At 50.8% G+C, this 22,811-nt stretch overlaps 8 protein-coding genes across 8 annotated transcripts; 3 read left to right on the plus strand and 5 right to left on the minus strand.

The window, feature by feature from the left end:
* Window positions 1-791: 791 nt before the first annotated feature.
* Window positions 792-4,426, minus strand: BDW74DRAFT_168043 (uncharacterized protein; the record flags this gene model as incomplete). Its single annotated transcript, XM_073726766.1, has 3 exons — window positions 792-915; window positions 963-2,316; window positions 2,980-4,426. The coding sequence occupies 3 exons, from the start codon at window positions 4,424-4,426 to the stop codon at window positions 792-794; spliced, it is 2,925 nt and encodes a 974-aa protein (XP_073583573.1).
* Window positions 4,427-6,464: 2,038 nt separating this feature from the next.
* On the minus strand, window positions 6,465-8,249 carry BDW74DRAFT_22505 (uncharacterized protein). The gene is made up of 3 exons (XM_073732259.1): window positions 7,653-8,249; window positions 7,268-7,595; window positions 6,465-7,202 (listed from the first exon to the last, which is right to left on the minus strand). Exons 1-3 carry the CDS (start codon window positions 8,027-8,029, stop codon window positions 6,852-6,854), a joined length of 1,056 nt encoding a protein of 351 aa, XP_073583574.1. The 5' UTR covers window positions 8,030-8,249; the 3' UTR covers window positions 6,465-6,851.
* Window positions 8,250-8,555: 306 nt separating this feature from the next.
* BDW74DRAFT_22521 (2-keto-4-pentenoate hydratase) lies at window positions 8,556-9,478 on the plus strand. The gene has a single exon (XM_073732260.1). It carries the CDS (start codon window positions 8,637-8,639, stop codon window positions 9,417-9,419), a length of 783 nt encoding a protein of 260 aa, XP_073583575.1. The 5' UTR covers window positions 8,556-8,636; the 3' UTR covers window positions 9,420-9,478.
* A 1,606-nt stretch (window positions 9,479-11,084) lies between these two features.
* Window positions 11,085-12,428, plus strand: BDW74DRAFT_178423 (WD40 repeat domain-containing protein; the record flags this gene model as incomplete). Its single annotated transcript, XM_073729201.1, has 5 exons — window positions 11,085-11,199; window positions 11,307-12,019; window positions 12,077-12,166; window positions 12,225-12,344; window positions 12,408-12,428. 5 exons carry the CDS (start codon window positions 11,085-11,087, stop codon window positions 12,426-12,428), a joined length of 1,059 nt encoding a protein of 352 aa, XP_073583576.1.
* Window positions 12,429-13,917: 1,489 nt separating this feature from the next.
* BDW74DRAFT_178424 (phosducin family protein) lies at window positions 13,918-14,803 on the plus strand (the record flags this gene model as incomplete). Its single annotated transcript, XM_073729202.1, has 2 exons — window positions 13,918-14,511; window positions 14,570-14,803. 2 exons carry the CDS (start codon window positions 13,918-13,920, stop codon window positions 14,801-14,803), a joined length of 828 nt encoding a protein of 275 aa, XP_073583577.1.
* Window positions 14,804-15,786: 983 nt separating this feature from the next.
* BDW74DRAFT_153626 (putative transcription initiation factor subunit (TAF30)) lies at window positions 15,787-17,777 on the minus strand. The gene is made up of 7 exons (XM_073724551.1): window positions 17,457-17,777; window positions 17,279-17,319; window positions 16,870-17,021; window positions 16,593-16,741; window positions 16,392-16,535; window positions 16,211-16,331; window positions 15,787-16,162 (listed from the first exon to the last, which is right to left on the minus strand). The coding sequence occupies exons 1-7, from the start codon at window positions 17,463-17,465 to the stop codon at window positions 16,074-16,076; spliced, it is 705 nt and encodes a 234-aa protein (XP_073583578.1). The 5' UTR covers window positions 17,466-17,777; the 3' UTR covers window positions 15,787-16,073.
* Window positions 17,778-17,903: 126 nt separating this feature from the next.
* Window positions 17,904-19,369, minus strand: BDW74DRAFT_153629 (Ran GTPase-binding protein YRB1). The gene is made up of 5 exons (XM_073724552.1): window positions 19,319-19,369; window positions 18,972-19,265; window positions 18,573-18,831; window positions 18,390-18,518; window positions 17,904-18,331 (listed from the first exon to the last, which is right to left on the minus strand). Exons 2-5 carry the CDS (start codon window positions 19,242-19,244, stop codon window positions 18,264-18,266), a joined length of 729 nt encoding a protein of 242 aa, XP_073583579.1. The 5' UTR covers window positions 19,245-19,265; window positions 19,319-19,369; the 3' UTR covers window positions 17,904-18,263.
* A 9-nt stretch (window positions 19,370-19,378) lies between these two features.
* On the minus strand, window positions 19,379-22,709 carry BDW74DRAFT_153630 (uncharacterized protein). The gene has a single exon (XM_073724553.1). It carries the CDS (start codon window positions 22,286-22,288, stop codon window positions 19,760-19,762), a length of 2,529 nt encoding a protein of 842 aa, XP_073583580.1. The 5' UTR covers window positions 22,289-22,709; the 3' UTR covers window positions 19,379-19,759.
* Between the last annotated feature and the right edge of the window lie 102 nt (window positions 22,710-22,811).

Genomic DNA, 22,811 nt, shown 5'->3' on the forward strand with positions numbered 1-22,811 from the left:
GGGTGATCTTCAATTCCTCATCTCTTGAACTGTGGTCTATCATGACTCCATATTCTGTACGCTACTCCTGGGTTTGTAGTGCTCTCTTCCACCATGCTATCCCTCCCGTTCAACTTCTTCAGCCTTGACCATCCATGATGCATCAGAATATCATGAACACAAACAATCATACCATCCAATAAGAACATGGCCAAATCCAACACTTTTGTGCTTCTAGCGGCATTTCCTGCAGTGTGCTATGATTAGAAACACCGTAGGCGCGAACCGATCTAGCCGCCTTCGACATCACGCTTGACCCCACGAACTCATGCCCGCAGCATGTTTGAGTAGACGCCAGGATTCAAGCCTCAGTCAGCCTTGTGAAGTTTATCCGTCTTAGGATTTGCCAGGCCCAGTTGTGTGGAAGGAATGGAAGATCGATGTGTTTCATGATCTTTTGTCTTTGTTCGATCTGGGTCGTGCTAAAAATAGCTGCGGGCAAGCGCCGAGGCTCTCTTGACTCTTCATCCTGATAATTGATTCTAGAACCTAGAGATGTAAACTTGTTTGGCAAGCAGTCTGACTATTCTACTGCTTTTTATTAATCTATCACAAAGCTGTGCTAGCTGATACAAAGCATCACATTAGGTCTTGTGGCGGTCTGCTGCTTGCCCCAACAGAAACTAACCTGCATCTAGTATGGAACAGCACGGGTGAAAAAATCCGCTCCCTTGTGAGATAGACGATGCTGTCATTGATGGAATTGATACTATATGGCTCATTGCTGTGGTGTCTTGTCCCATGCACTCCTCTTACAGATGAGACGAGTACACCGTGTCGATGCCGCCAGTCACAATCATCTTTATGTTTACATAGTCATCAATGCCGTACTTGCTGCCCTCGCGGCCCATGCCGGAATGCTTGACACCTCCGAACCTGGCATGGGTTAGCATTATACAGTCAAAGCAGGAGCCGGAACTTACGGAGCCGCGGAGTCAGATATTACTCCCGTGTTGATAGCAACCATGCCGAACTCCAATTTCTCAGAGACCCGATGCGCCTTTCCCAGGTCACTTGTGATGAGATATGATGCCAGGCCGACCTCGACACTGTTCGCGCGGCGAACAACCTCGTCTTCCGTCTTGAACTTGGACAGCGCCGCAAGAGGCCCAAATGTTTCTTCAGTGGCGACCTTCATCGAATCGTTGACGTCGCCGAGGATAGTGAGCTCGTGGAAGTTCTTACCAACAGATGGCAAGGTACTGCCACCCAGCAGCACAGTTGCCTTCTTGCTAACAGCATCTTGAATGTGTTCCTGTGTCTTCGCCACGCCGTTGGTCAAGGGCCCATGCGTCACGCCAGCATTCTGACCATTGCCCACCTGGCACTTCCTCACCTCCTCGACAAGGCGCCTGCTAAATGCCTCATAGATACCTTCCTGCACAAAGAACCGGTTCGCACAGACACAAGTCTGCCCAGTCACCTTGAACTTACTAGCAATGGCACTCGAGACCGCCGTCTCGAGATCCGCATCGTCAAACACAATGAACGGCGCATTTCCTCCAAGCTCCAAACTCAACTTCTTCAGCGTCTCACTCGACTGCCGCATAAGCAACTTGCCAACGCGCGTCGACCCCGTGAACGAAATCTTCTTCACGATATCCGACTCGCAAAGCTCCAGCCCTAACGCCGGCGTATTCTCAAGCGCAGTGACAATATTCAGCACACCAGCCGGCACACCCGCTCTCTCTGCCAGAAGCGCCAAAACATTCGACGAATAAGGAGTCAAACCGTCCGACTTCATAACAACCGTACACCCCGCCGCCAAAGCCGCAGCAACCTTCCGCGCCCCCATGGCCATGGGAAAGTTCCACGGTGTAATCAATCCACACACTCCAACCGGCTCCTTGAGCACCTGCACCCGGCTGCTCGGGTTACTATGCGGGATGACATCGCCGTAAATCCTGGCCGCCTCCTCAGAGAACCACTCGAAGAACCCCGCGGAGAAGAGCGCCTCGCCCTCCGCGTCACCCTTGGCCTTCCCATTCTCCGCTGTAATAATCTTCCCGATATCTTCTTTATTCTCGATGATGAGATCGAACCATTTGCGGAGGATGCGGCCGCGCTGACGGCCCGAGAGGGAGCGCCATTTGGGGAATGCAGAGGCGGCGGCGTGGATTGCGGATTGAATGTCATCGGTGTTGGATTCAGGACAAGTCCCGATGAACCCCTCGGTTGCGGGGTTGTAGACGTTGAAGGTTCTGGATGAGGATGATGATACCCATGTGCCGTCGATGTAGGATTTCTCGATGAAAAGGGTGGGGTCGTTCAGAGTGTCTGCGAGGGACGGCATTTTGGCTGAGGCCATGACTGGTAAGTAGGTAGGTAGGTAGGTTTTGTCGTATTATAGTGAAGATAAGGAAGGTTACCTGTAGTTTCGTAGAGATTACTTATACTGAAGTGAGTGTTGGAGATGATCCGAGTAGAAACTGAGCTGTCCGGTTAAGAAAGTTATAAACGGTCTCCAACCACCCTCGCCGCATCTCCAACAACCTCGACATCGTCTCCCGAGCGAGCCGGGATTGTAATTGGCTGCCTCCAGCCATGCGCACATCTCGGGATCTATAGCCTGCGCGGGAATCTGTCTCGGATCTATACCGACGTATCCGGGTTCAAAAGCCGAGGCATGCATATCAATCAATGAATGATAGGGACGATTGATAGAGCTCATTATCAATAGAGATATAGTAATGGAACGAGTAAAAACCTAGCCTACCAGACTTAGGTAGATATGCCCAGGGTAAGGAATGGTAGAAGCGAGCAGTTGCAGTCATGGCCATTTGATATGTTTTAGGGTTCTATCTATATCTATATATATTAGTATTCTTTTCTATATCTAATATTATTTTACATGACTATCTCAGGTGACAAATCAATTCACCTATACCCTGGTATCCTCCTGCGTCTCCTTCTCTTCCACCAAGCCATTCATAAACCGACTTCTAGCACGCACCTCCTTGCCCCAGACAAACATTAGCGTCGGCACAACAGCCAGCACCAGCGAAACAAAAGCCAGAAGTGTACTCGCCCACTGGTATCCCAAATTAGTGTACATACTCTGCGTGGCCAGCGGCAAGAAAGCAGAGAAGATATTCTCGCCCGTAGCCACGGCCCCAATCGCGCTCCCGGCGTACTGACTGTATGCATCAACAACGTAATCAGATACGCCTGTGACAACGAGCACGCTTCCCGCACCGACCATGGCCAGACTAATCGCAGGTGCTATCCAGGGGATAAAAGTGTAAGAGGTCCAGGCGTAAGTGAACATCCCGCCTGCGATACCGAAGATGCCGCCCAGGACGGCCATGTAGAGCCTCGCTTCTGGAATGGGGGTGTTGGGGATCTCAGTGTTGCGTGCGGCGGATGCAAAGTAGAGCTTGCGGGAGAGGAAAGAGCCTAGAAAGCCAATGCATTCGCCGATAACGATGGCAGTTTGGACGTAGCCTGTTTGGGACACGGACCAGTCGTAGATGCCCATAAAGACTTGTTCAACGGATTGGGTGAAGAGAAAGAGGGTTCCTATTGTAAAGGCGGACCAGAGAGTTGATACGAAGAGGACGGGCTCGGTGCAGAACAAGATGACTGGTCTTGTTGAGCTGACGATGAGGCTCTGTAGGCTTATTTTTGAGCGTCCAGTGTCTTCGGCGTGTACTTCCTTGCCGGCTTTGAACATCTTTTGAGCTCGTTTTGCAAGAATGATGTCGCCTCGGCACTCATAGACGAAGAAATAATAGAATGGGAACAGCGCCCCGAACCAGATGAGCTGCATGTAGCCTATCCACCGCCAGGACAAGGACTGGAAAATAGCCGCCCCAATCACTGGGCCCATGCTGCTGCCGGCCATGTAACCGACGATATACAGGCTGACAGGGATTGACCTTGTCCATTCGGTATTCCATACATTTCCAATAACCCCAGCAGCCGTATTAGCCAGGATAGCGACACAGGCACCGGAGAAAAAGCGAGTGACGACCAAAGTGGCGAAGTTCTGGGCGACAGCCTGGGGAATGAGGAAGCAGAGGAATATAAAGTATGTGATGAGAAAAACAGGCCGTGTCCCAAAGTCCTCTGCTAGAGGGAGGATGAATAGAGCAGAGCATGCGCCGCCAGCAGCCCATGATGTAACAGGCCAGTAAGTATGTGAGAAGGTTGTTTCGTTAATGTTGAAGAGTTCCGCGATCTCAACGTGTGCCACAGTGATAATCGTCCCATTCATCATGGTTAGAAAGCTGGTCAAGACGGCGAGATATGTCAGGATCCATTTTCGCGAGGTCGGCCAGTTGAAGGGATTCCCAGGATCATGGTGGCCATCCCATGAAAGCGTACTAACATTGCCACCAGATTCGGATGAAGCCGAGTCTCGGGGCTGCCCTTCAGATACTGTCATCTCGAACGAACCAACGAGTAGTGGGGTGAAGAAGGAGATAGATGCCATGAAGCGATTTTATCCTTGGCTCTCGGGGATCCAGGCCGATTGAAAACCGACCCCAGGCTCAAGAGCCCCATTCCTCCAGATATTGCCCTCTTTGGGACGGGCGATCGATGGGACGGTTGAGGCCTGGTCCCAATGGTTGCAATGACCGTGTGGAACTGAGTGGTTTCCATTATGTCACTGGAACCGGGAAACGGACCAACAGAGAGGACCCCATGGGCTTGGCGGGATCGGGCGACTGCGATATCCGCTGCCATGCCAAGTATCTTGGAGCCTGTCAAGCTTCATTATCCAAGAGCTTGACTTTTGCTTTGCACGAGGGTCCCGCTTTGCCATGCACTTGGCCTCTGGCAATATGTATCCGTCTGGACAGTGGAAAGACACACCAGCCTCGGGGATGTTGTCCGTCGGCCAGAGTCTGACCGTGGTCAGGGGATGAACTGCGAGGGGAATGATGCCCGGTCAGGTACAGTTGGTGAGAGAGGCACTTGGGGTACGGTATGCCAGCAGATGCATGCGTACCTAAGAGAGGTCACGTGCTGCCATCGTTGTCCTCTTCCATTTCCTCGGACTCCGATTCGCTTCCTCCCGTACTCATCTTCGCAGCCGGATTTCCTCCGGGCTACACTGGAATGACTCGGTGACTCTTCTACGATTGCCTCTTATTAGGTCTCTGGGACACAGTTCGCATCAAAATGAGGGGAGAGGGGCAGACAACATCGGACGAATTCAAAATCCTCATCGATGCCTCTAAAGGTACTTTGTCTGAGTAGACAGACAAAATGAGGCAACCCTGGCCAAGCGCATGTGAGATCAGACTTCGACTTACAGGATCCCAGGGTCGAGAATTGACTCTGACATGGTGATTCTCCATGCTGCACCAACATTAATTTCATGTCCGGCGAATAGTATCGTGCTGCAAGACGACATCGGAAATCGTCGTACACGCTTTGTCAAGTGATAGGTAAGCATGCTGCGCGGTCAGAGTGGCATCTGAATCCTAGTTGATAGCAGAAGGATGAGCGAAACTGCAGGGAGCCTAGGATCATATACTCGAGCCGAAAATCCCTGCGCGGCATCCGGGGTTATTGTCATTGATTTGATTCCGACCAGTTACTCCGGACTGGGAGACTGATCCGGACTTCTTAGCGGAGTTTATATCACTCCGTATCTGACAGGGATGTGACACTATCACCTGCTTTGGCCTTATAGCACTCCATCATGCATAAGGCCAGTCCCAAGCTGGAACAAACTTTCGTATACCCCCAGCAAGAACACGTCTCGTTAGGAGTTATCTGGACATGCTTTTGAGCATTAGCTTCCCAAGGCCGTTGCCATCGCCATGAAAGTCCCCTAATGTCCGCGAGCAAACCCTCAAGGCCATTACGATGAATTCCTCTTCTTACGTCTCATCCCTGCTTACATATCCCCTTATGCTGAGCAATGCGTCTTTATTGAATCGACATCCTGCCCCGTGCTGGTATGTGATCCGGGGAGTCTCCGCTAAAGTCTCACCGCGGTTATCCGCGCCCCAAGTGCTATGGATGAGGTCATTCCAAGCAAAGCCCTTGCATGATCGTGCAGATGGACGGGATGATCGAAGCTGAAAATTGGATCTATTCCTAGGGTACGGAGCAGATACCGACACTAGACAGGTCTCATGGCAAGCACCTTGCTTCCACACCCCTTACCTCGTCTGGTATTCTGACGTATGTCCAGAGCCCTGTTGCTTCAAGTATAAAGCCAACAATGTATCGCCTCTCATACTTTCCAACGGATTACTGCTCTTCGAGACTCGATAATTAACTGTCCACTATCTGGGCACCTCCAACGACCAAAAGACTTCCCTGCCAAAACATTAGCCATAATGCGCCTCCTCTCTACGCCAATTATATGCCTTATAACGCTTACTACGGCTGTATTCGGGCAAGAACTACACGAGTGCACAAGCCAATGGGAGATTTGCGGTAGTATCGAAGACCGCCAGTGAGTGCCATCTTGCAATTGTGCGACTGGCACGAGTTGCACAGAGAAGGGACCAAATGTCTACATTTGCTGGCCTTTAGCGGGCGCTTCTCAAGGATGTAAGTGTCTTTGATCTAGCAGCCTAAGATATGCAAGGGAAGGACTCAGTAATATAGGAAGAGGGATGTAATTAATTGGATACTAGGAGTACACGTTTATCATCCAGACTAGAAATGCTGCGTTGAATTGAAACGGGCGGACCGTAGTGAAGCCCTAAAGAATACTCAAAGAACCTCAAGAATTATTTGAGAATGGAGATAGTCACAATATGGACTATAGTAATGCACTACTTGAACGAGAACAGAACGGGAAGAAAATCGTCACGCATTAGGGTTGTCTTCGATCAAGCCATTTTTTACTCAACCTCCAAGATCTCCTCTAGCATCGACTCGAGGAACTTCACCTGCTCCCTCAGGAATTTTCTCGTCCCTTTAACATCAAACGGCTTCTTCGCCACCCCGCGCGCTCGCTCTTTCCTTAACCGATGGCGGATACGTTCCTCCAGTATGTCCAGCCGATACTCAGTATACTGCGTATATAGCTCAGTAAGGTCACTGATCCCACGCACACCAACAAGCACAGTCTCATCTTTGATCAGTGGCGACTTCGGCCGGAAGCAGGTGACCATGCTGATGCGTTCGCGGCCACCAAGGGCCTTTAGGGCTTGGTGCTCAATGTATCGGCCTTGAAGGACGACGGCAGTACCCTAGTAGAAGCAAAATGTTAGACGCGACTGGGGTTAAGTGAGAATTGCATAGCAGGGGTGCGTACCATAGCAGGTCCGCGGACCTTCATAACCTCACCACTTGGTGCCCGTAGTGCTGTTTCACCACCGACCATGTCCGTGCAGTCTGAGAGCATGGTCACGCAGACGAATGGGAAGCTATCGTAGTGCCAGGCGACAGCAGGCAGTTCATCTTCACTTTTATCGGCCACCAGCGTTATAGTCTCTTCTGTGTTTGAGTTTTCATCGCGGATTGAGATGTTGATATTGGCGATCTCAAAGTCGATGGAGGGGACGAGGTCGATGCCTGCGACTTCTGAGATGCGGGCTAGGACTTCGGGGGATTTCCAGGCGTCGTACGTGAATGGGGCGCGTCTGTGTTTCTAGTCAGCAAGCGCTCAGTCTTGTTTCATACACCCTAGGAGTGCATACGCTGGACCCATCCCGCGAATCATGTGCTTGTTGAAGGTAGATGAGTACTGACACTCGGCAAGGACATTCTCGTCGAAGATCTCCGCCCGCATTTGTGAAATGGCTTCTTGAGTGAAGAGTGGGAATGGCTCGGATGCTGCGTGCGGTGAAATACCATGTCCCTTTAGTCCAATCTGTTCCATGGTATAGATTGTCTTTGGGGGCTGGAAGTTCAGGTGCTTGGAGGCATCGAAGACCTCCTTTTTAGCGACTTCAGCTCCCTGGATTAGGGACTGGGGGAGCTCGGTAGATGGCCTCGTGGCTTTCTTGGTTGCTGGGCCGATAACGACTGGAGGGTTTACCTCCAGCTCATCGATGAAACTTGCTGATGGGGCCATTTTGTCTGGAAGGGTATTTGGAGGACGATTTGTTGAGTCAAGAATGAAGCATTGCTATTCGGTCTCGTTTTGAGGTATGTATATATATAGAATAATGTAAGGTCCTCGTCATCAGGTCTTGTATCGGGTTTCTGACAGGTAGTAAATTCCATTTCCGAGTTCACACCTCCGAGGCCTGGAGATAGGCTTCCTTCGCAAATGTCATAGTCACGGCATTGTCGTCACAAGATAAGAAGCGAACCGCACGGGACTTGCAGGGATCCGATCTGATAATCCTGAAGGATCAATATGAGCGTTGTAGTCGGGGCTGATTGGGGTATCGCGTTCGGCTTCGACCAGGCGTATCTCGGCTTAGACTCGGATTCTCCAGCCGAAGCCGACGTGCATCGGCCACATAGGGCGAATGTGTTTGCTCTATCGGATCGTTATTTGAATTGGAGATGAGTGCTTGGATCGGGGTACCCAGAAGTCGTGACTGCTTCCAGGCAAACCTGTAGAGAACTCAGAGATCAATGAGCTATAAGTAGGTGACTTGACTCACCCACTGTCTACGACTAGTCGTGCCTTCTTCAGTACACTACTCTCACACCCACATCCAATTTCTAAAATGACTGCCTTTGACTTGAACGACGTGGCGGTGGCCCTTCGCACAGCCCGTGCTGAAGGAAAGCCTATCGACGCACCAACAAAGACCTGGCCTGCTCTCGATCCTGACATGGCGTTTAAGGTCCAGCAGATCAACTCCGAACACGCCGTCAAGAATGGCGACCGACTAGTCGGGTACAAGCTCGGCAACATTGCAAAGGTTATGCAGACTGCATTTGGGTTGGACCATCCTGACTATGGCTTCCTGCACGCAAGCTCCTTCATCTACGAAGGCACGACTATTTCTCTGGACAAGTTCATCAAGCCGTTCGTCGAACTCGAGCCTGCGTTCGTGTTGCGAGCTCCTTTGAAGGGCCCTAACGTCACTGTCGCGGACGTTATCAGTGCCATCGACTATGCCATCCCTGCAATAGAGATCATCGACTCGCGCGTCAAAGACTGGGCGATTGATCTTCCGGATACGTTGGCAGATAATGGGTCAACGGGCGCGGTCATAATAGGCGGGACGCCTCGCAAGCTCACGGATCTCGCACTTAGCAATATGCGTGGCTTCTTGAAGTTCAATGGCGAGGAGGTGATGTCAGGAAACACGAAGAACATCTTGGGAAACCCCTTGTCGGCTGTGGCGTGGCTGATAAATCGACTGGCGGAGTATGATATCGAGTTCCAGGCCGGACAGCTGATTATGCCGGGGAGCTGCTTAGAGGCTGTTCCGATGGAAAAGGCTGGAAAATGGACATGCACTTATGAAGGCTGGGGTACAGTTGAGTTTGATGTTGTATAGTACTCTGGACGAATAAGAATTAGTGACGCAAATGATTTCCTGATGTATCTGTTAAGTCGTCGAAGTAAGATCATTGTAGCCACGATGTTGCTGGCTTGTTGCCTAAACGTTATGTTCTCACAGCATTCGGATCAACGCGCGATGATTGGTTGGAACTTTGAGTATTTGAGAAACAGGGTGAAGCGAGTCCGAATCTTGACTCGCGCAGTTGTGGGACAAGTCTGCAGACTCGGTGCAGAGGGAAATGAAGACTCGTGCAAATGAAGCCTTGCGTCCATACAAAGCCCATGACAGCATCCCCACTGCTAAGATCCTGTACCTGGCTAGCCATCGGGCCCACCAGCCGCCTCCAGGGGCCGTGACGGATTTATAAGCCGTTCAGCGATAATGGCATTATTATGATTTATCGCAGGGCCCGAGGACATGAAACTTGGAAGTCTGGTGGTATCCGGACTTGAACACAGCTGGCAACTGACTCGGTTCGGCCACGCACCATCCGACCATCGTGGTGGGTTGAGGCCGAAGTCAAGCCATCAAACTCTAAAGCTCGTTCGCAATGGATGGACGAGAATCAAAATATCCGAGGCTCGAGGCATATCATTGCCCCTTAAGGCTGGAAGGCCGCTGTTCTCCTGAGGGATATCAACGGTGACTGTTTGCAGATCCTGGCATATGTCATTGGAAAATATCTGTTGACTCCTCAGACCTCTGTTCTTCAGACTTCTCGAAATTAAAGCCAAGGGCCAGGGAAGGCTCTAAGCCGGGGGCGACCATGGACTGCATGCCGAAGCCGGTTTAACCTGCTAATAGTCTACAGTAGCTTCTCCATCCTGCCGGCCTGGACATGGACAGCCTCTCCTGGTCCCTTTCCCAACCGAACCGTTGACGTTGGACATCACCGAGCAATCATTGCGCGCCATTGTACTCTGTAGGATCGCCGAATAATAATGGATTGTATAGGATCTGACAGCTTTGCGCCCCATTGTGCGAGGTTAGGCGGCTCAGCAATTCAGCACAGCACCCGGGTTTGTGGCAGCTGAGTAGAGAGAGATTTCAACCTGTTCGAGAAGGACGATTATTAGTTCAGAGCCCAGCATAATTTAGGACTGCTGCTCTGCTTAGCATAACTAGAGGAACCGGAGCATTGATCAATTGATTTCATAGGTGAGTGGCCGGATGAACTCCCTATTCTTCTTCCCTCCAGTTTCCATCCGCGTTTCAACCCTCCGCTTGCTCCATCTCCAACTTATCCGAGCCCTTGCCCCTGAGTTTTATTCTAGCTCCCTTCTTTTTCTCTACCGTGTCTCTCTCCCACCCGATTCCTGAAGAAAATCACCACCACCCACGGCGAATCCCTGACCAGTGCGCTGGGTTTTTGTTCTCGGACGACGGTCGCTGCCGCGCTACTACTCGCTCGCTCCACATCCTCCTCCAATCAATCCCCCCTCACTCCCGCCCCTTCAACCAACACTCTTTCCCTTTCTCTCTTACTCTACCTGTTCTGCTACCGACCACGACCACCAGCCTCGCCATCCTTTCCTAACGCCCCCTTCTCTCCTCCCTCGCCGTCTACCGCATCCTACGACGCGCCTCGTCCCGCTCACCTCGTCCATTCACCAACCGCCAATTTGCCGCCCACCGTTCACCCCAGGGGTCCCAGTCAAGATGGCCGACATGAGCGGCGAGCAGATGCAGGCCAAGATCACCGCCGCCAGACGCGAAGCTGAAGGGCTTAAGGATAAGATCAGGCGCAGAAAGGATGATCTGGCCGACACAACCCGTACGGTACCCCCCTTTGTCCCTTGGAACAATGCGGTGGGAAGCGGCCGTCTTATCGCATAAGCCATTCTACTGCCTATGGAGTGTTGCTGACAGTAAATCGAACAGTGCGTGATGTTGCGCAGAACCAGACCGACGCATTGCCTCGCATTGGTATGAAGCCGCGGCGAACACTCAAAGGTCATCTGGCCAAAATCTATGCTATGCACTGGTCAACCGATCGTCGTCACCTCGTTTCCGCCTCGCAAGATGGAAAGCTCATCATCTGGGATGCGTACACCACGAACAAGGTCCACGCCATTCCGCTGAGATCATCATGGGTTATGACCTGCGCTTATGCCCCTAGTGGGAATTATGTCGCCTGCGGTGGTCTGGACAATATCTGCTCCATCTACAACCTTTCCTCGCGGGAGGGCCCGACCCGTGTCGCGCGCGAACTCTCTGGACATTCGGGCTACCTGTCCTGCTGTCGATTCATCAATGACCGCCGGATCATTACCTCTTCTGGCGACATGACTTGCATGCTTTGGGATATCGAGTCAGGTTCTAAAGTCACCGAATTCGCAGACCACCTTGGCGACGTTATGTCAATTAGTATCAACCCTACCAACCAGAATATCTTCGTGTCGGGTGCCTGCGATGCATTCGCCAAGCTCTGGGATATTCGTACTGGCAAGGCTGTTCAGACTTTCGCCGGTCACGAATCCGACATTAACGCCATTCAGTTCTTCCCCGACGGAAACGCTTTCGGCACGGGTTCCGATGACACCTCATGCCGTCTCTTCGACATTCGTGCAGACAGATCACTCAACATATACCAGGTGAGATACCTCTTTCTGATAGTCATTGTAGGCCTGCATCGTTAACGAATTGTACAGAGCGATCAAATATTGTGCGGTATCACATCTGTTGGTTTCTCTGTTTCTGGTAGATTGCTTTTCGCCGGATACGATGACTTTGAATGCAAGGTATGCGCCGACTTTGGGACAAATGAAGTTGTCGAGACGATAATTGACTTGTATCTAGGTTTGGGATGTTCTCCGGGGAGACAAGGTTGGGTCTTTAAGTGGCCACGAAAACCGTGTCAGCTGTCTTGGTGTCAGCAACGATGGCATCAGTCTCTGCACTGGATCTTGGGACTCTCTGGTAAGTAGAGGCATTCTCCAGCTTCTGACAGACGCCACGTACTAATCTGTCCCCCAATAACAGCTCAAGGTCTGGGCCTGGTAAACCGCTAAAAATATCAAAATACAACGACGCGATACCCTGTCTCAGCATTCTGCGACTTTCCCAGTTTGAAATTTTATTCCCGCCCTTCGAGAGGCCGGATGTCCGCATTGTACGATAATCTGTTTGTCGGGAATCAGTCTATCGCCTTCGTCCATTATTCAACAACTGTTGGGGGCGTCGATTGAGTTGGCATTTACCGGAAGACGCGAGGATAGAGCGGAGATATGAATTCAGTCGTCTCGTACCCCAACTTCAACGCGAAAGCCGGAAGAACTGAAAAAAAAATCAAAACAAAGTCTATGCAAACGACTTGTACTAATGTTGTCTTCGCAGGATGGTTGCAGGGGCTCCGGCTTGGTCTCTGGCATATAGGGGCGCTTCGACTATCCTCGAGACTATTTCTTTTTGTTCTATGATCTCTTTCCCTTATTTCCCTTTTCTGTCTGCTCACATTTCCTGCCCAGGTTCTCTTCTTCTATCTATTACCCTTCGCTATACCTATGATTGTGGATTGTTTCTTTACGCATTGATCCTGGATGTACTTTTTTGGTGAGGCAGGAGGACTGTTTTTGTTTCGGATAGGCCATGACGTTTTCTGAGAGCATCTCGATTTTCTAGTGTGTTTTTTCTTTTTCTTTTTCTTTTTCTTTTCTATCTTCTAATATCAGCTTACCTTGGAGAGATTTGAGTGTTTTGAAGCGAGCTTTGCCTGACGTGTGGTTGGCATGCTGCATCCACGCAGCTGAAATTCCAACCTCCAACCACTTCCATTATTGTTTGATAATCTACCACGTCATGTAGAGCTGTGATGAATCAAATGTGAATTCCAGGAATTGCGGTCAGAAACGAAATAAGCCAGCAAATACGACGCAAAATCAGACGTAATATGGGGGATCGAGATCGAAGCTGAAACAAGCTATTTCAAGGCATCACAGTTCCTGGGCCGGTCGATTGGATATCACACGGTCTAGGGGTCAGGGCACGTGGCATACAGAAAAAAATAAACCACACCACCAGTCACCGCAGGCAAGATTCTTGGTCTCTTCTAGCTGTGCTTCTAGCTGCAGCTTCGAAGACAGCATGAACAGCAGGAACCCCCACATGCACCTACACGTAACATCAATCCCTAGCCGAAGACGGGATCCGTTGCAGATGAAACGCCAACCGTTGAGTTTGCGGTTTGCTCGCAGATCTCGCCTGCCTTCACAAGCACAACGCGGAGGGGCTGGCTAGTTTCAGGTGCCGCCACTTTGTCTCCCCAGGGCTCCGCCTCTGACCCTCTCCCGCTCATCACACGTAACGCCTCTCTCGAACGAGTCAAACGACGCAATTCCTCAGGTTTGTTTTTGCTTTTCCTACTCCGTGCACCGTAACCCGTGTTCCGAATTTCTGATACAGCCTCCTCTAAAAAAAGCTGTGCTCACGGGTGCTACAGGTCTATATAACTCCTCACTTCCCACCGCAACTCCGGTTCCCCTTTCCCTCCAATATGACTTCGGCCCAAGAAGAATTCGACCAACTGATTCGCAACAATCGAGAAAAGAGTCAGGCCCATCCCGAGGACCGCAGCAATCTCTCCGATCGCGACTCCTCCCCCGAGCCAGAAGACCACTTCGAGCATTCCGACGACGAAGATATGGCAGCCATGACCTCCCGAACAACGACCTACACTGTCCCCAACACCAAATTCGAAGCGAACACAGGGCCCAAGGGCGTCATTGCCGATGCTCAAGCCTTCGAGCGTGCCCGGCGGAGCAATTTCCGCAAGTCATTTGTCTCCGGTACCTCGGCCGCGCAGCGCCATCATCACTCTGCCTCCAAGTCCTCCGGGGATGCTCGCCTCCTCCGCAATTCACCGCCGGCCGATGGCTCCGGTAGCGATCTGGACGAGGACGAGGACAAGTTCTTGCGGCGATGGCGCGAGTCGCGTATGCAGGAGCTACAAAGCAAGAAGACTCGACGGCCGAGTAACAGACGAAGACAGTATGGATCTTTAGAAACGGTCGATGCGGTGGGCTATCTGGATGCCATTGAAAAGGTCCCGGCGGATCAGGTTGTTGTTGTTTGTCTTTACGATCCTGAGGTACGTTCCTGCCGCCCGCAGCACATAAGTAAGGGGTAGCATAGTTAACCAGCCGCAGTCCAATACCAGCGCCCTCGTCGAAGACTGCCTGCACACGATCGCATCCCGCCAACCATCAGTCCACTTTGTCAAGCTCCACCACGAGATTGCGGAAATGGATAACATCGAGCCCCCCGCATTGCTGGCATACCGGGGCGGAGACGTCTTCGCGACCATCGTTCACATCCCGCAGCAGATTCCGAAAGGGCGCAGCTGCAGCGCAGACAGTTTAGAGGACCTCCTTAGATTGTGAGTCTATCTTTCTCGCTTTACCTCTGTTCTCGTATTTTTGATGTTTGCTTTTTTCGCCCCTATCAACCCCACTACTTTGCCTACGTAACATTCGCCGAGCGGAATGAAACTAACCGTCCTTGTCCTAGGCATCGAGTGCTATAAGCATTTCCCTAGTACTAATTGCATGCTTCCTTGTCGAGGCCGGTCTCTGAAATGCGGAGTATTCCGTGGGCCCTGTGATTCTATAAACAAGATGACACTCAACCGCAGCCAGACGCTCGCTAATGCGTAAGGATCTGACAGGGATGCTTACCCCTTGGGATGCATATACCCCTTCTGTCACGGATATGCCGTCGCATCTCCCTACTGTTTGCGCAAATACATCCTCGCATTGCCTCTATTAATTCTCGGACGTGTCCATACGTTCATCATCATGCCATGAATGTCACCTCACCGTCTCTCATTTGCCATTTGCTCGGTCATTTGCGACATCTTTCGTACATATATTGCTTTGCTGTGTTTTGATCTGTGTTTTTCTTCTTTTGTTTTTTTCGTCATCGCCGTCTCGCTAGGTGTTCAGGTTTGGATAAGGAGGGTGGGTTATTTGGTTGGATTATGACTGTTTCAATGCATCTCATGCTTGCTTGCTCGCTCGTTACTTTTGGCTGCCTCTGTACATAGAACAGGACGTCTACTCCGCAATAACATATAACATGTCCATTGGTCTCCGTCGACTCATGGTGCAGGTCCTCCTCGTCTGTCAAGCTCCATGCGCAACGAACAAGTCTCGGTTAGGCATAGAGCCAATGTACCACCCATGACTGTTCCCCAATCCAAGTGTTTCTTGCGGGTAAGGACCCCTTTAGTAGAGCAGCAAGGAGGGACAGGCTGAAAAACGTCTAGAGCTACTTTCTGCTCTAGTAGCTCGAAATACACAAAAGCAAGACGGATGACCTCAGCACTAAGGATGGCACTTCCATTTCCTAGACGAGACCGATAGTCAATAAGCCTAATACCAACACGTGTCGCGCGCATGGGGTTCCTTCCACAAGGGTAATATCTACCCAACCAGCCCCTCTAAAATCCAGTTTAGGGAGTAGGACTGTAGATAGGAAATAAACAGCATCTAGGGACACCGATACCGATGTAAGTACGCAATGGACAAACGTTTAGAACCCTCAGAGCACAAGGCAAAAAGAAGATACAAAAATAGAATTGGTTGGTAGTAAGTGGATAGTTGATGGCTAGGATGGTGATTACAGAGCTGAATGGCGATTGCTGAATGGCGATCACATTGCCCCCTTCTCTTGAGTGAACTCCCAGAGCATTTTCAAAAGGTTATCCGGTAGTGTATAGAGATCCACGTGAAATTCTCCCTCTGTTCAAATAGTCAGTGGTTGTTTCTTAGGTTGTTATGAAGACTTACGCTCCACGTCGTTCTTGGTATAAGAATCCGCAGCCTTGTGGTCATGTACCATCTGTACCACCTGAAGGAGGTCGTCTTCCCCAAGTCGCTGAAGGCCGTCGGCTAGCTTATCCATGTCGAGCTGGAAGTGAGATTGTCAGACATCAACCTCTCGGTGTCCTTGATTTTGTCAGCAACTTACGCTCTTGTCCGTTCGCTTCTTCTTCTTAGATCCTTCTTCTCCGCCTGCGGAACGCTTCGACTTCAAACCGTTCTCCTCGCCGCCGGGGACCGGTCCGGACTCACGGAGCGCTGCCAATAAGGCCGGCTTGGGGTTCTTGAACGTCTACGACAGATGTAAGCACAAATAGCTCAAAATGGAACCTGAAGCGCCGAGACGTACAATGACGTGTTTAGACTCATAGCGCGACGACGCGAAGTTGAGATCATGTCCAATAGTATGCTCCTTGTTGTCCGCGGCAGTGAGGCCGATTGACATATCGAACTCACCCCATCCCTCTTCTTGAATTCTGAAGGGAGGGTTCTTGAAAACTGTCATTTCAGGTTAGCTATTGCCGTAATCATCAGTGGTTTCGGCCCCAAATCTCCTCGCGGGTATGGGTCGAGATAGCAGCAGCACAAGTTGTTTCAAGAAGCCGAAAATAGAGAAAAATACGGACCTTGGACCGCTCGGTTTCCGAAACTAGGATGTAACGAGTAGGTAACCTTATCGAAGATGTTCGCAGGCACCTGCTCCCCGTGCTCATTGATGAGATACACCTCAATTGACCATGATCGGAGCGGGAAACCTTCGACACCGGAATCCTTGTTACTATAGAGACGCAAGAATCAAGATGTCAGCAAATCTGCCATCGCAGTATCTCCCAAGAATCGCAGATCGAAGTTCCATGTAGGTAGACGCGCACGGTTATCAGGTGCATCCGCGTTTGAGCCAACGAACGCGCGACAACAAATCAAACCGGATCCTCAGAGAAGGTGACAGGAGGCGTGTCATAGGATATGAAGGGATGTCATCGGATCGAGGCCAGTCTTGACGCGAACTGAGGAGACGGGACAGGATGAACGTACATGACGTGCTGCTCTGTTACGAGTTTGACACTCCTCTTAACCTGCAAGACCCCAACGCGCTCGTTAGCAAAATGCGAAATAGGCAATGTCAGGCCATGGTATGAGGGATCCTCTAGTCTATGCGGGTGTACCGCTGTAGGCCTTGTACATGATGGGGCAATGGCGTCGGAGTACTCACGTCAGGCATGGCGATGATGAGCTTGAAGTGACGTGCGCTAGAGGCTCAATACAAAAAGAGGGAACGAAGCGCTCGTGCCTGCCCCTTGAGAGATCTCCTTTGTGGGGATACGACTTTCTAGGGCGATGTATCGCAGGCGGCGTGAAAAGCTGGCGGATGAAAGTTCCAGCAACTCCGCACGAGTAGGTGAGGAATGGACTGAACAGCGCTTGTTGACGAATGAAAAATAGTTGGAAAACTGAAATTGATGATTGGGGACTATTAAGAAGGAGCGAGGCGTCGTCGTAGGCGCGTGAGGGGAGGCAGAGAAGTAGAGTCGAGAATGGGCGGAGAGCGAGAGTTTGAGGCATACGAGTGGGGGATTCTGCTCACTACGCTTCAACTTACGGGCCATCAACCACAACTTCGCCTCAGCTGGCCTTTCAGTTCAAGATTATCATAATTTTCATTGTATATTCGATGGATAGGGCGTCTATCTACTGCCAAATTGCTGGTCACAGCCATGCTCAACTGGCGACAAGAACCGTCATTGACGGACATTGTCTAACATCACGCGGGGATGCCAATAATAGCTCACTGGGGAAACCATTCGCAGAACCATCGTTCTGCTTCCTCATTCATGCGCACATAAGTGTAGGGGAAAGGGTTGGGGTAGGGTTGGGGGGTGGGAATCGTATAGGGGTGAGGGGAAATGCTGAGTTGACGAGGGTTCATCAAACTCGCTGTGATAGAAAGGGTAAAAGTATGTGTTTAAAATATTCATCAGAACATTCGTAGTAGATGTTGGGAAACCGTCGCATAGATAATCTACTGCTCGAGGAGCTTCTCGTTCTCCTCCCGGGCCTTCTCGAAGGCGTCCTTGAAGAGGTTGGCGTCTATAGTTAATAAAGTTAGTGTTTTGAACACGCATAGTGCGGGTAAATCGAAACATACTCTCACTGTTGGCAAATCGGATGGCCAGGGTCGAGGCCTCGGGCTCACCCTCGCTAACATCGGCAGCAGCGTTCCAAACCCAGCTGCGGTCGCTGCCGACGTTGGGGCTCAACTTCATGTCGGGAACAACTATATTCTCGTCAGCACGAAAGCTAGGACAAAGAGCGGCCTGGGGACACTTACTGTAGTGGTTGGCGCAGACCTTGAGGGTCTTGTCTCGGCGCATCACCAGGCGGGTCTTGCCGTTCTCCTTGTGCTTGAGCAGCCTAACGTCACCAGTACCACGCTCCTTCCACTCCTTGCTGTCGCGGTCGAATCTGAAGAGCTTGGCGCGCATCTTGAAAGTCTGCTCCTCAAGTTCCTCGTTGGTCTTGGTCTCGACAGTTTCGGTGAGGCGGATAACGGGCTCGAAGTGAACTTCAGGGGACTCAGGAGCTTCTTCCTATAGGCGATTCAGAGATGTTAGCGCTGCTTAACTTGACTCATAGCGCCGGCTCTACCCCTGAACGCACACGACTCCAAGAAACCCGATGAAGTAAAGCGCGCGGAAGAACAGTTCAGAACGAATAAAAGAGCACATACTTCATCATCGGCCTTCTGAGCCTTGGAAGAGCCAGAGGGCTCGTCTACCTCCTCCTCCTCCTTCTTCTCCTTCTTAGGACCGCCGCCGAACATGGAAAAAACGCTGTCGGAGGTCTTTGTGGCCGCATCCTTCACTGTCTCAGCAGCAGACTCAGCTGCCTCCTTGACGTCTTCCGTCTTCGATGGCTCGGTGGTGGTGGTGGGCTCCTCCGCCTTTGTCTCCTCAGGAGCCTTGGTGGCGGGGTCAGGCTTGGTTTCGGCGACGTCAGACATGATGAAGATGTGTTGTAATTTCTGCCTTGTATGTGAGCGGAAGTAGTCCCATATACCTGTGCTGCAGCGGTTACCTGAGGATGAAAAGTCTCAAGAAAAGAGGGATTCTATGGGGTGGATATCACTAGGGAGGGAGAGAAGGAGGGGAAAATTATGGGCGGCGGTTGTTTTTGGCCGCAAGTGGGCTGGTTCGTGGCCTGAGGCCAGAAAGTTCATTCACAACAACAGCAAAGAATCTCTCTCCTTCTTCAAAGATTACACATGTTCTGAACGCTTAAGAAGAATCTCTTCTTTATTCATTGTTACATAAAGACTTCATGTTTCTCGGAAAATGCCTGATTTCTTCTTTGCCTGTGCCGCCGCTGTGACGCCAAGCTCAAGCCCAACCTTACATGGAAAATAGAGAAGTGAGTCGAAGAATAACGCATGCTAACTAACGTATTGGTAAAAGAGATATAGGTGTGGAGAGCAAAGTGCCTGCCTCACTCATAGCTCTATCCAAACATCTACAATCCCTATGAAGTCCCTTTCATCAGGCGTCTTGCCCTCTTATGAGCCTTGTCCAAGGTTTTCGACTTCCGCGCATTGTGATAGTGTTCGCGCATCGCCCCAGGGGTCAGATGTTGCGCGCCAGTGCAGATTTTGACCCAAGTGCTGCTCACCATCTGTCTGGCCTCGATGTTCGCTTTTTTTGTGTGGCATTGTAGCACTTGGGTGGCGGATAAGAAGGGCTGCACAGCAGTCCGCTGGAAGACTTCAGAAAGTTGTTTAGACGTCGATAGCACGGCATCCGTGTTGATGCCTACCGAGAGAGAGTCTCGCCGGAGAATGTTCGCCTTTTCTCGCAGAAGATGTGTTCGCTTCACCACGTCCCCAGCAAGAACTTGAAGTTCAGTGGAGATTCGACCATACACTTCTGATAAGCCTGTTTGTGCTGTTCCAACGTCTCGAACAAGCTCAGATGTAATTGCATGTGCGGCACGTTTCCAGTTTGCATTTTTTAGCCATGGCGTTCCCAAATCTATTGTCACAACTTGAGTGACGGGTGGTCTGGATTCGGTGATTATGGTAACGTTCACCAGACCGTACGCCTCGCCTCGATCGAGCTTGAGCGAATATACTCCTTCAAACAGTTTAGAAAGCTCATATTGAAGTGGCTGATCCCGTCGGTTGACATGGACATTGAACTTGGGCGTTTTTCTGGTACTCGATGGCCTACTTGGTGGTTTTATGACGAAGTGGCAATCACCAACCACCTGAATTTCATAATCCTCGGATGACCTTACCGAATCGATGTGAACTCCGCCCATCAATTGTTGAAGTTGAGATAGCCCATTGGCCTGATCTCCTGAGACTTGAACGTCGCGGGTAATTGGAGAAAGCACCGGTAAAGAAGACGGCTTCAACTCCTCCGTCGGATGAACACTGGTAGTATAAACGCTAGGAACGGGGGAAGTCTGATTGGAGGTTACTGACCGGGTGAAGAAACTTGAGACCAAGACTGCAAAGGCCTTCACTGCTAAATGTCCTAAGGCCAGGGTGGCAGTGGATAAAATAGTTAGAATGACGAGACGGAGCACAAATGCCAACTCGGTATCATTGCTCAAGTAGGGCAAAGGCAACATCTTCCGTGTGAAATCTTTGAAGTCAAACTGCGATGCTTTCTGCACAAGGCCGGGAGCATCTGCGGTAGAGTTCAAATGCTTCCTGGGGTATATGCTCGTCAATGAGGCCAAATTCTTGTTAAGTTGACCCGGTGCAATGCTCTCGAAGGTGTTCAAGTCGATGGGATAGCGCTTCAGGATGGTGGTTTTTCCGGTGGATGAATGACGGGATTCCAAGCACATGTGAAGACTATGGTGATTGACAGGAATCAATTCCCTAGGCATTTTCCAAAGCGGTTTCTCAGAGATCACCATTGCAGGCACCCCATGTCTTTCCATAAACATACGCGCCAACCTCTGTGTTTCCATAGCGGCCACGTCGTCAAGCGAGGACAGAAAGACCATGGCCATGTCAGGCAGTGCCCATTCCGTGGATGATGATATACCATATTCGGTTCCAGTCCAGTGTGACATGCATTCGGGTCGGTTCTTGAACTTCAAGTTAATTGTCCTAGGCCTGTCAATGTGAGACTCAGAAGAAGCTTCAAGGCACTCGTCCACAATTAGCTGGTAATGAATTGGAAGAAGCTCCGCCAAATTAGGAACAGCGCCCGCGCCGAACGAAGTAGGAACCACATGGTACCTTGAAGATTCTGCCGAGCTGCTCTCATAGTCGCCAGACGTACTCGATACTAGAACATCACCAAGCTTGTCAAGGATGATGCCGCGGAACTCGGGGCTACCAACATATAGCACACGAAATGGTCTATCAGTGTTGATTGTTTTCTTCGTTATCGTTTGTTGGACGGTAGCCATTAGCGTCGAGTCATGCAGGTTTGTGGAAAAGTTATCTCCGAGTTCAGCAATCTCAGGGCCCTCGATCAACCGAATAGTATGCTTTAGCTGTACCCTTTCAGCCTCAGGCCATTTGTCCGGCTCCACGAACTCGATAGATTCGGTGGATTGGTGAAACGCAGTTTGGGTGGTGAGGTTACTGTCCTCAATAGAGCATCCTATTTGAGGAAACATAAGACGCAGGCCCTGTGACTCGGCAGTGTCACTTTTAGCATCGGAGTCGTAATCTTCGTTATCAGGGCTGTCCTCAGAGTTCCCATCTATGTCGTCGCTACTACTGTAGCGTCCGTCGAGGCTTGCCACATCATCTGGACCGCTTGGATCAATCAGAGACCCAGCATCTGTCTGTTCTGAGGGGGCTCCATCCTCGGAGTGTACATCCGACGCACTCAGCGTAGCCCAGCTCTCGCTTAACGACTGTTGCGGATGTTCCGCTGCGAAGCTTGACGTCATACTGATAGGTCTCGAGCGAGATAACCACTCCTCGACTGAACCACTCCAGGGAGGTAGGGTTGGATATTGTAGATGTGAGATACTTGAGGCAGTATGTGGACGCCTGGATGGAGGCTCTGGAGAGTCAGCCATACTATTGCCAGAAAGTGGATGCCATGGAACGGAGATCAGAAGCGGGTCAAATGGGGTAGAGCGTAGCGGAGAGCTTCGGGGTAGTACACAACGGTTGCCAACTTGGCTCAAGAGTGTAACTAGGAAGAATAGAATCGGAATCGAGAGAGAAAGGTGGTTGTATGGCAAAGACTTCAAATGCGATCTGTTCCGGTCAAACCCAGCCTGATAGGCAGATGGCCGATGACAAGCTAGGCGGCTGTTGGAAGAGGGGGAGGGGGAACCCGGGCGGAACCGAAGCAGTCAGGTGCTTCGGGCCAATAACTCAGAAAGAAAGAAAGACTCGCCTAGTCCGTAAGTGTCAATGTTCTTCAGCTCAGTTAACTAGTCGAATATGCTATCTTTGGCGTCGGGGACGATGGTTATTGAAAAGAAAGAAGGAAATAGTGATAGAAAGATAGAGAGAGGTATGCAAGAGGAAGGCGGCGCAAGATAAGCAGTCAGTTGCTGCGCGGGGCACATGACGCTGCCCTGTGGTTGACAT

Source organism: Aspergillus multicolor, assembly GCF_047715735.1.
Source record: "Aspergillus multicolor strain CBS 133.54 unplaced genomic scaffold BDW74scaffold_13, whole genome shotgun sequence".
NCBI classification, from domain to species: Eukaryota; Fungi; Ascomycota; class Eurotiomycetes; order Eurotiales; family Aspergillaceae; genus Aspergillus; species Aspergillus multicolor.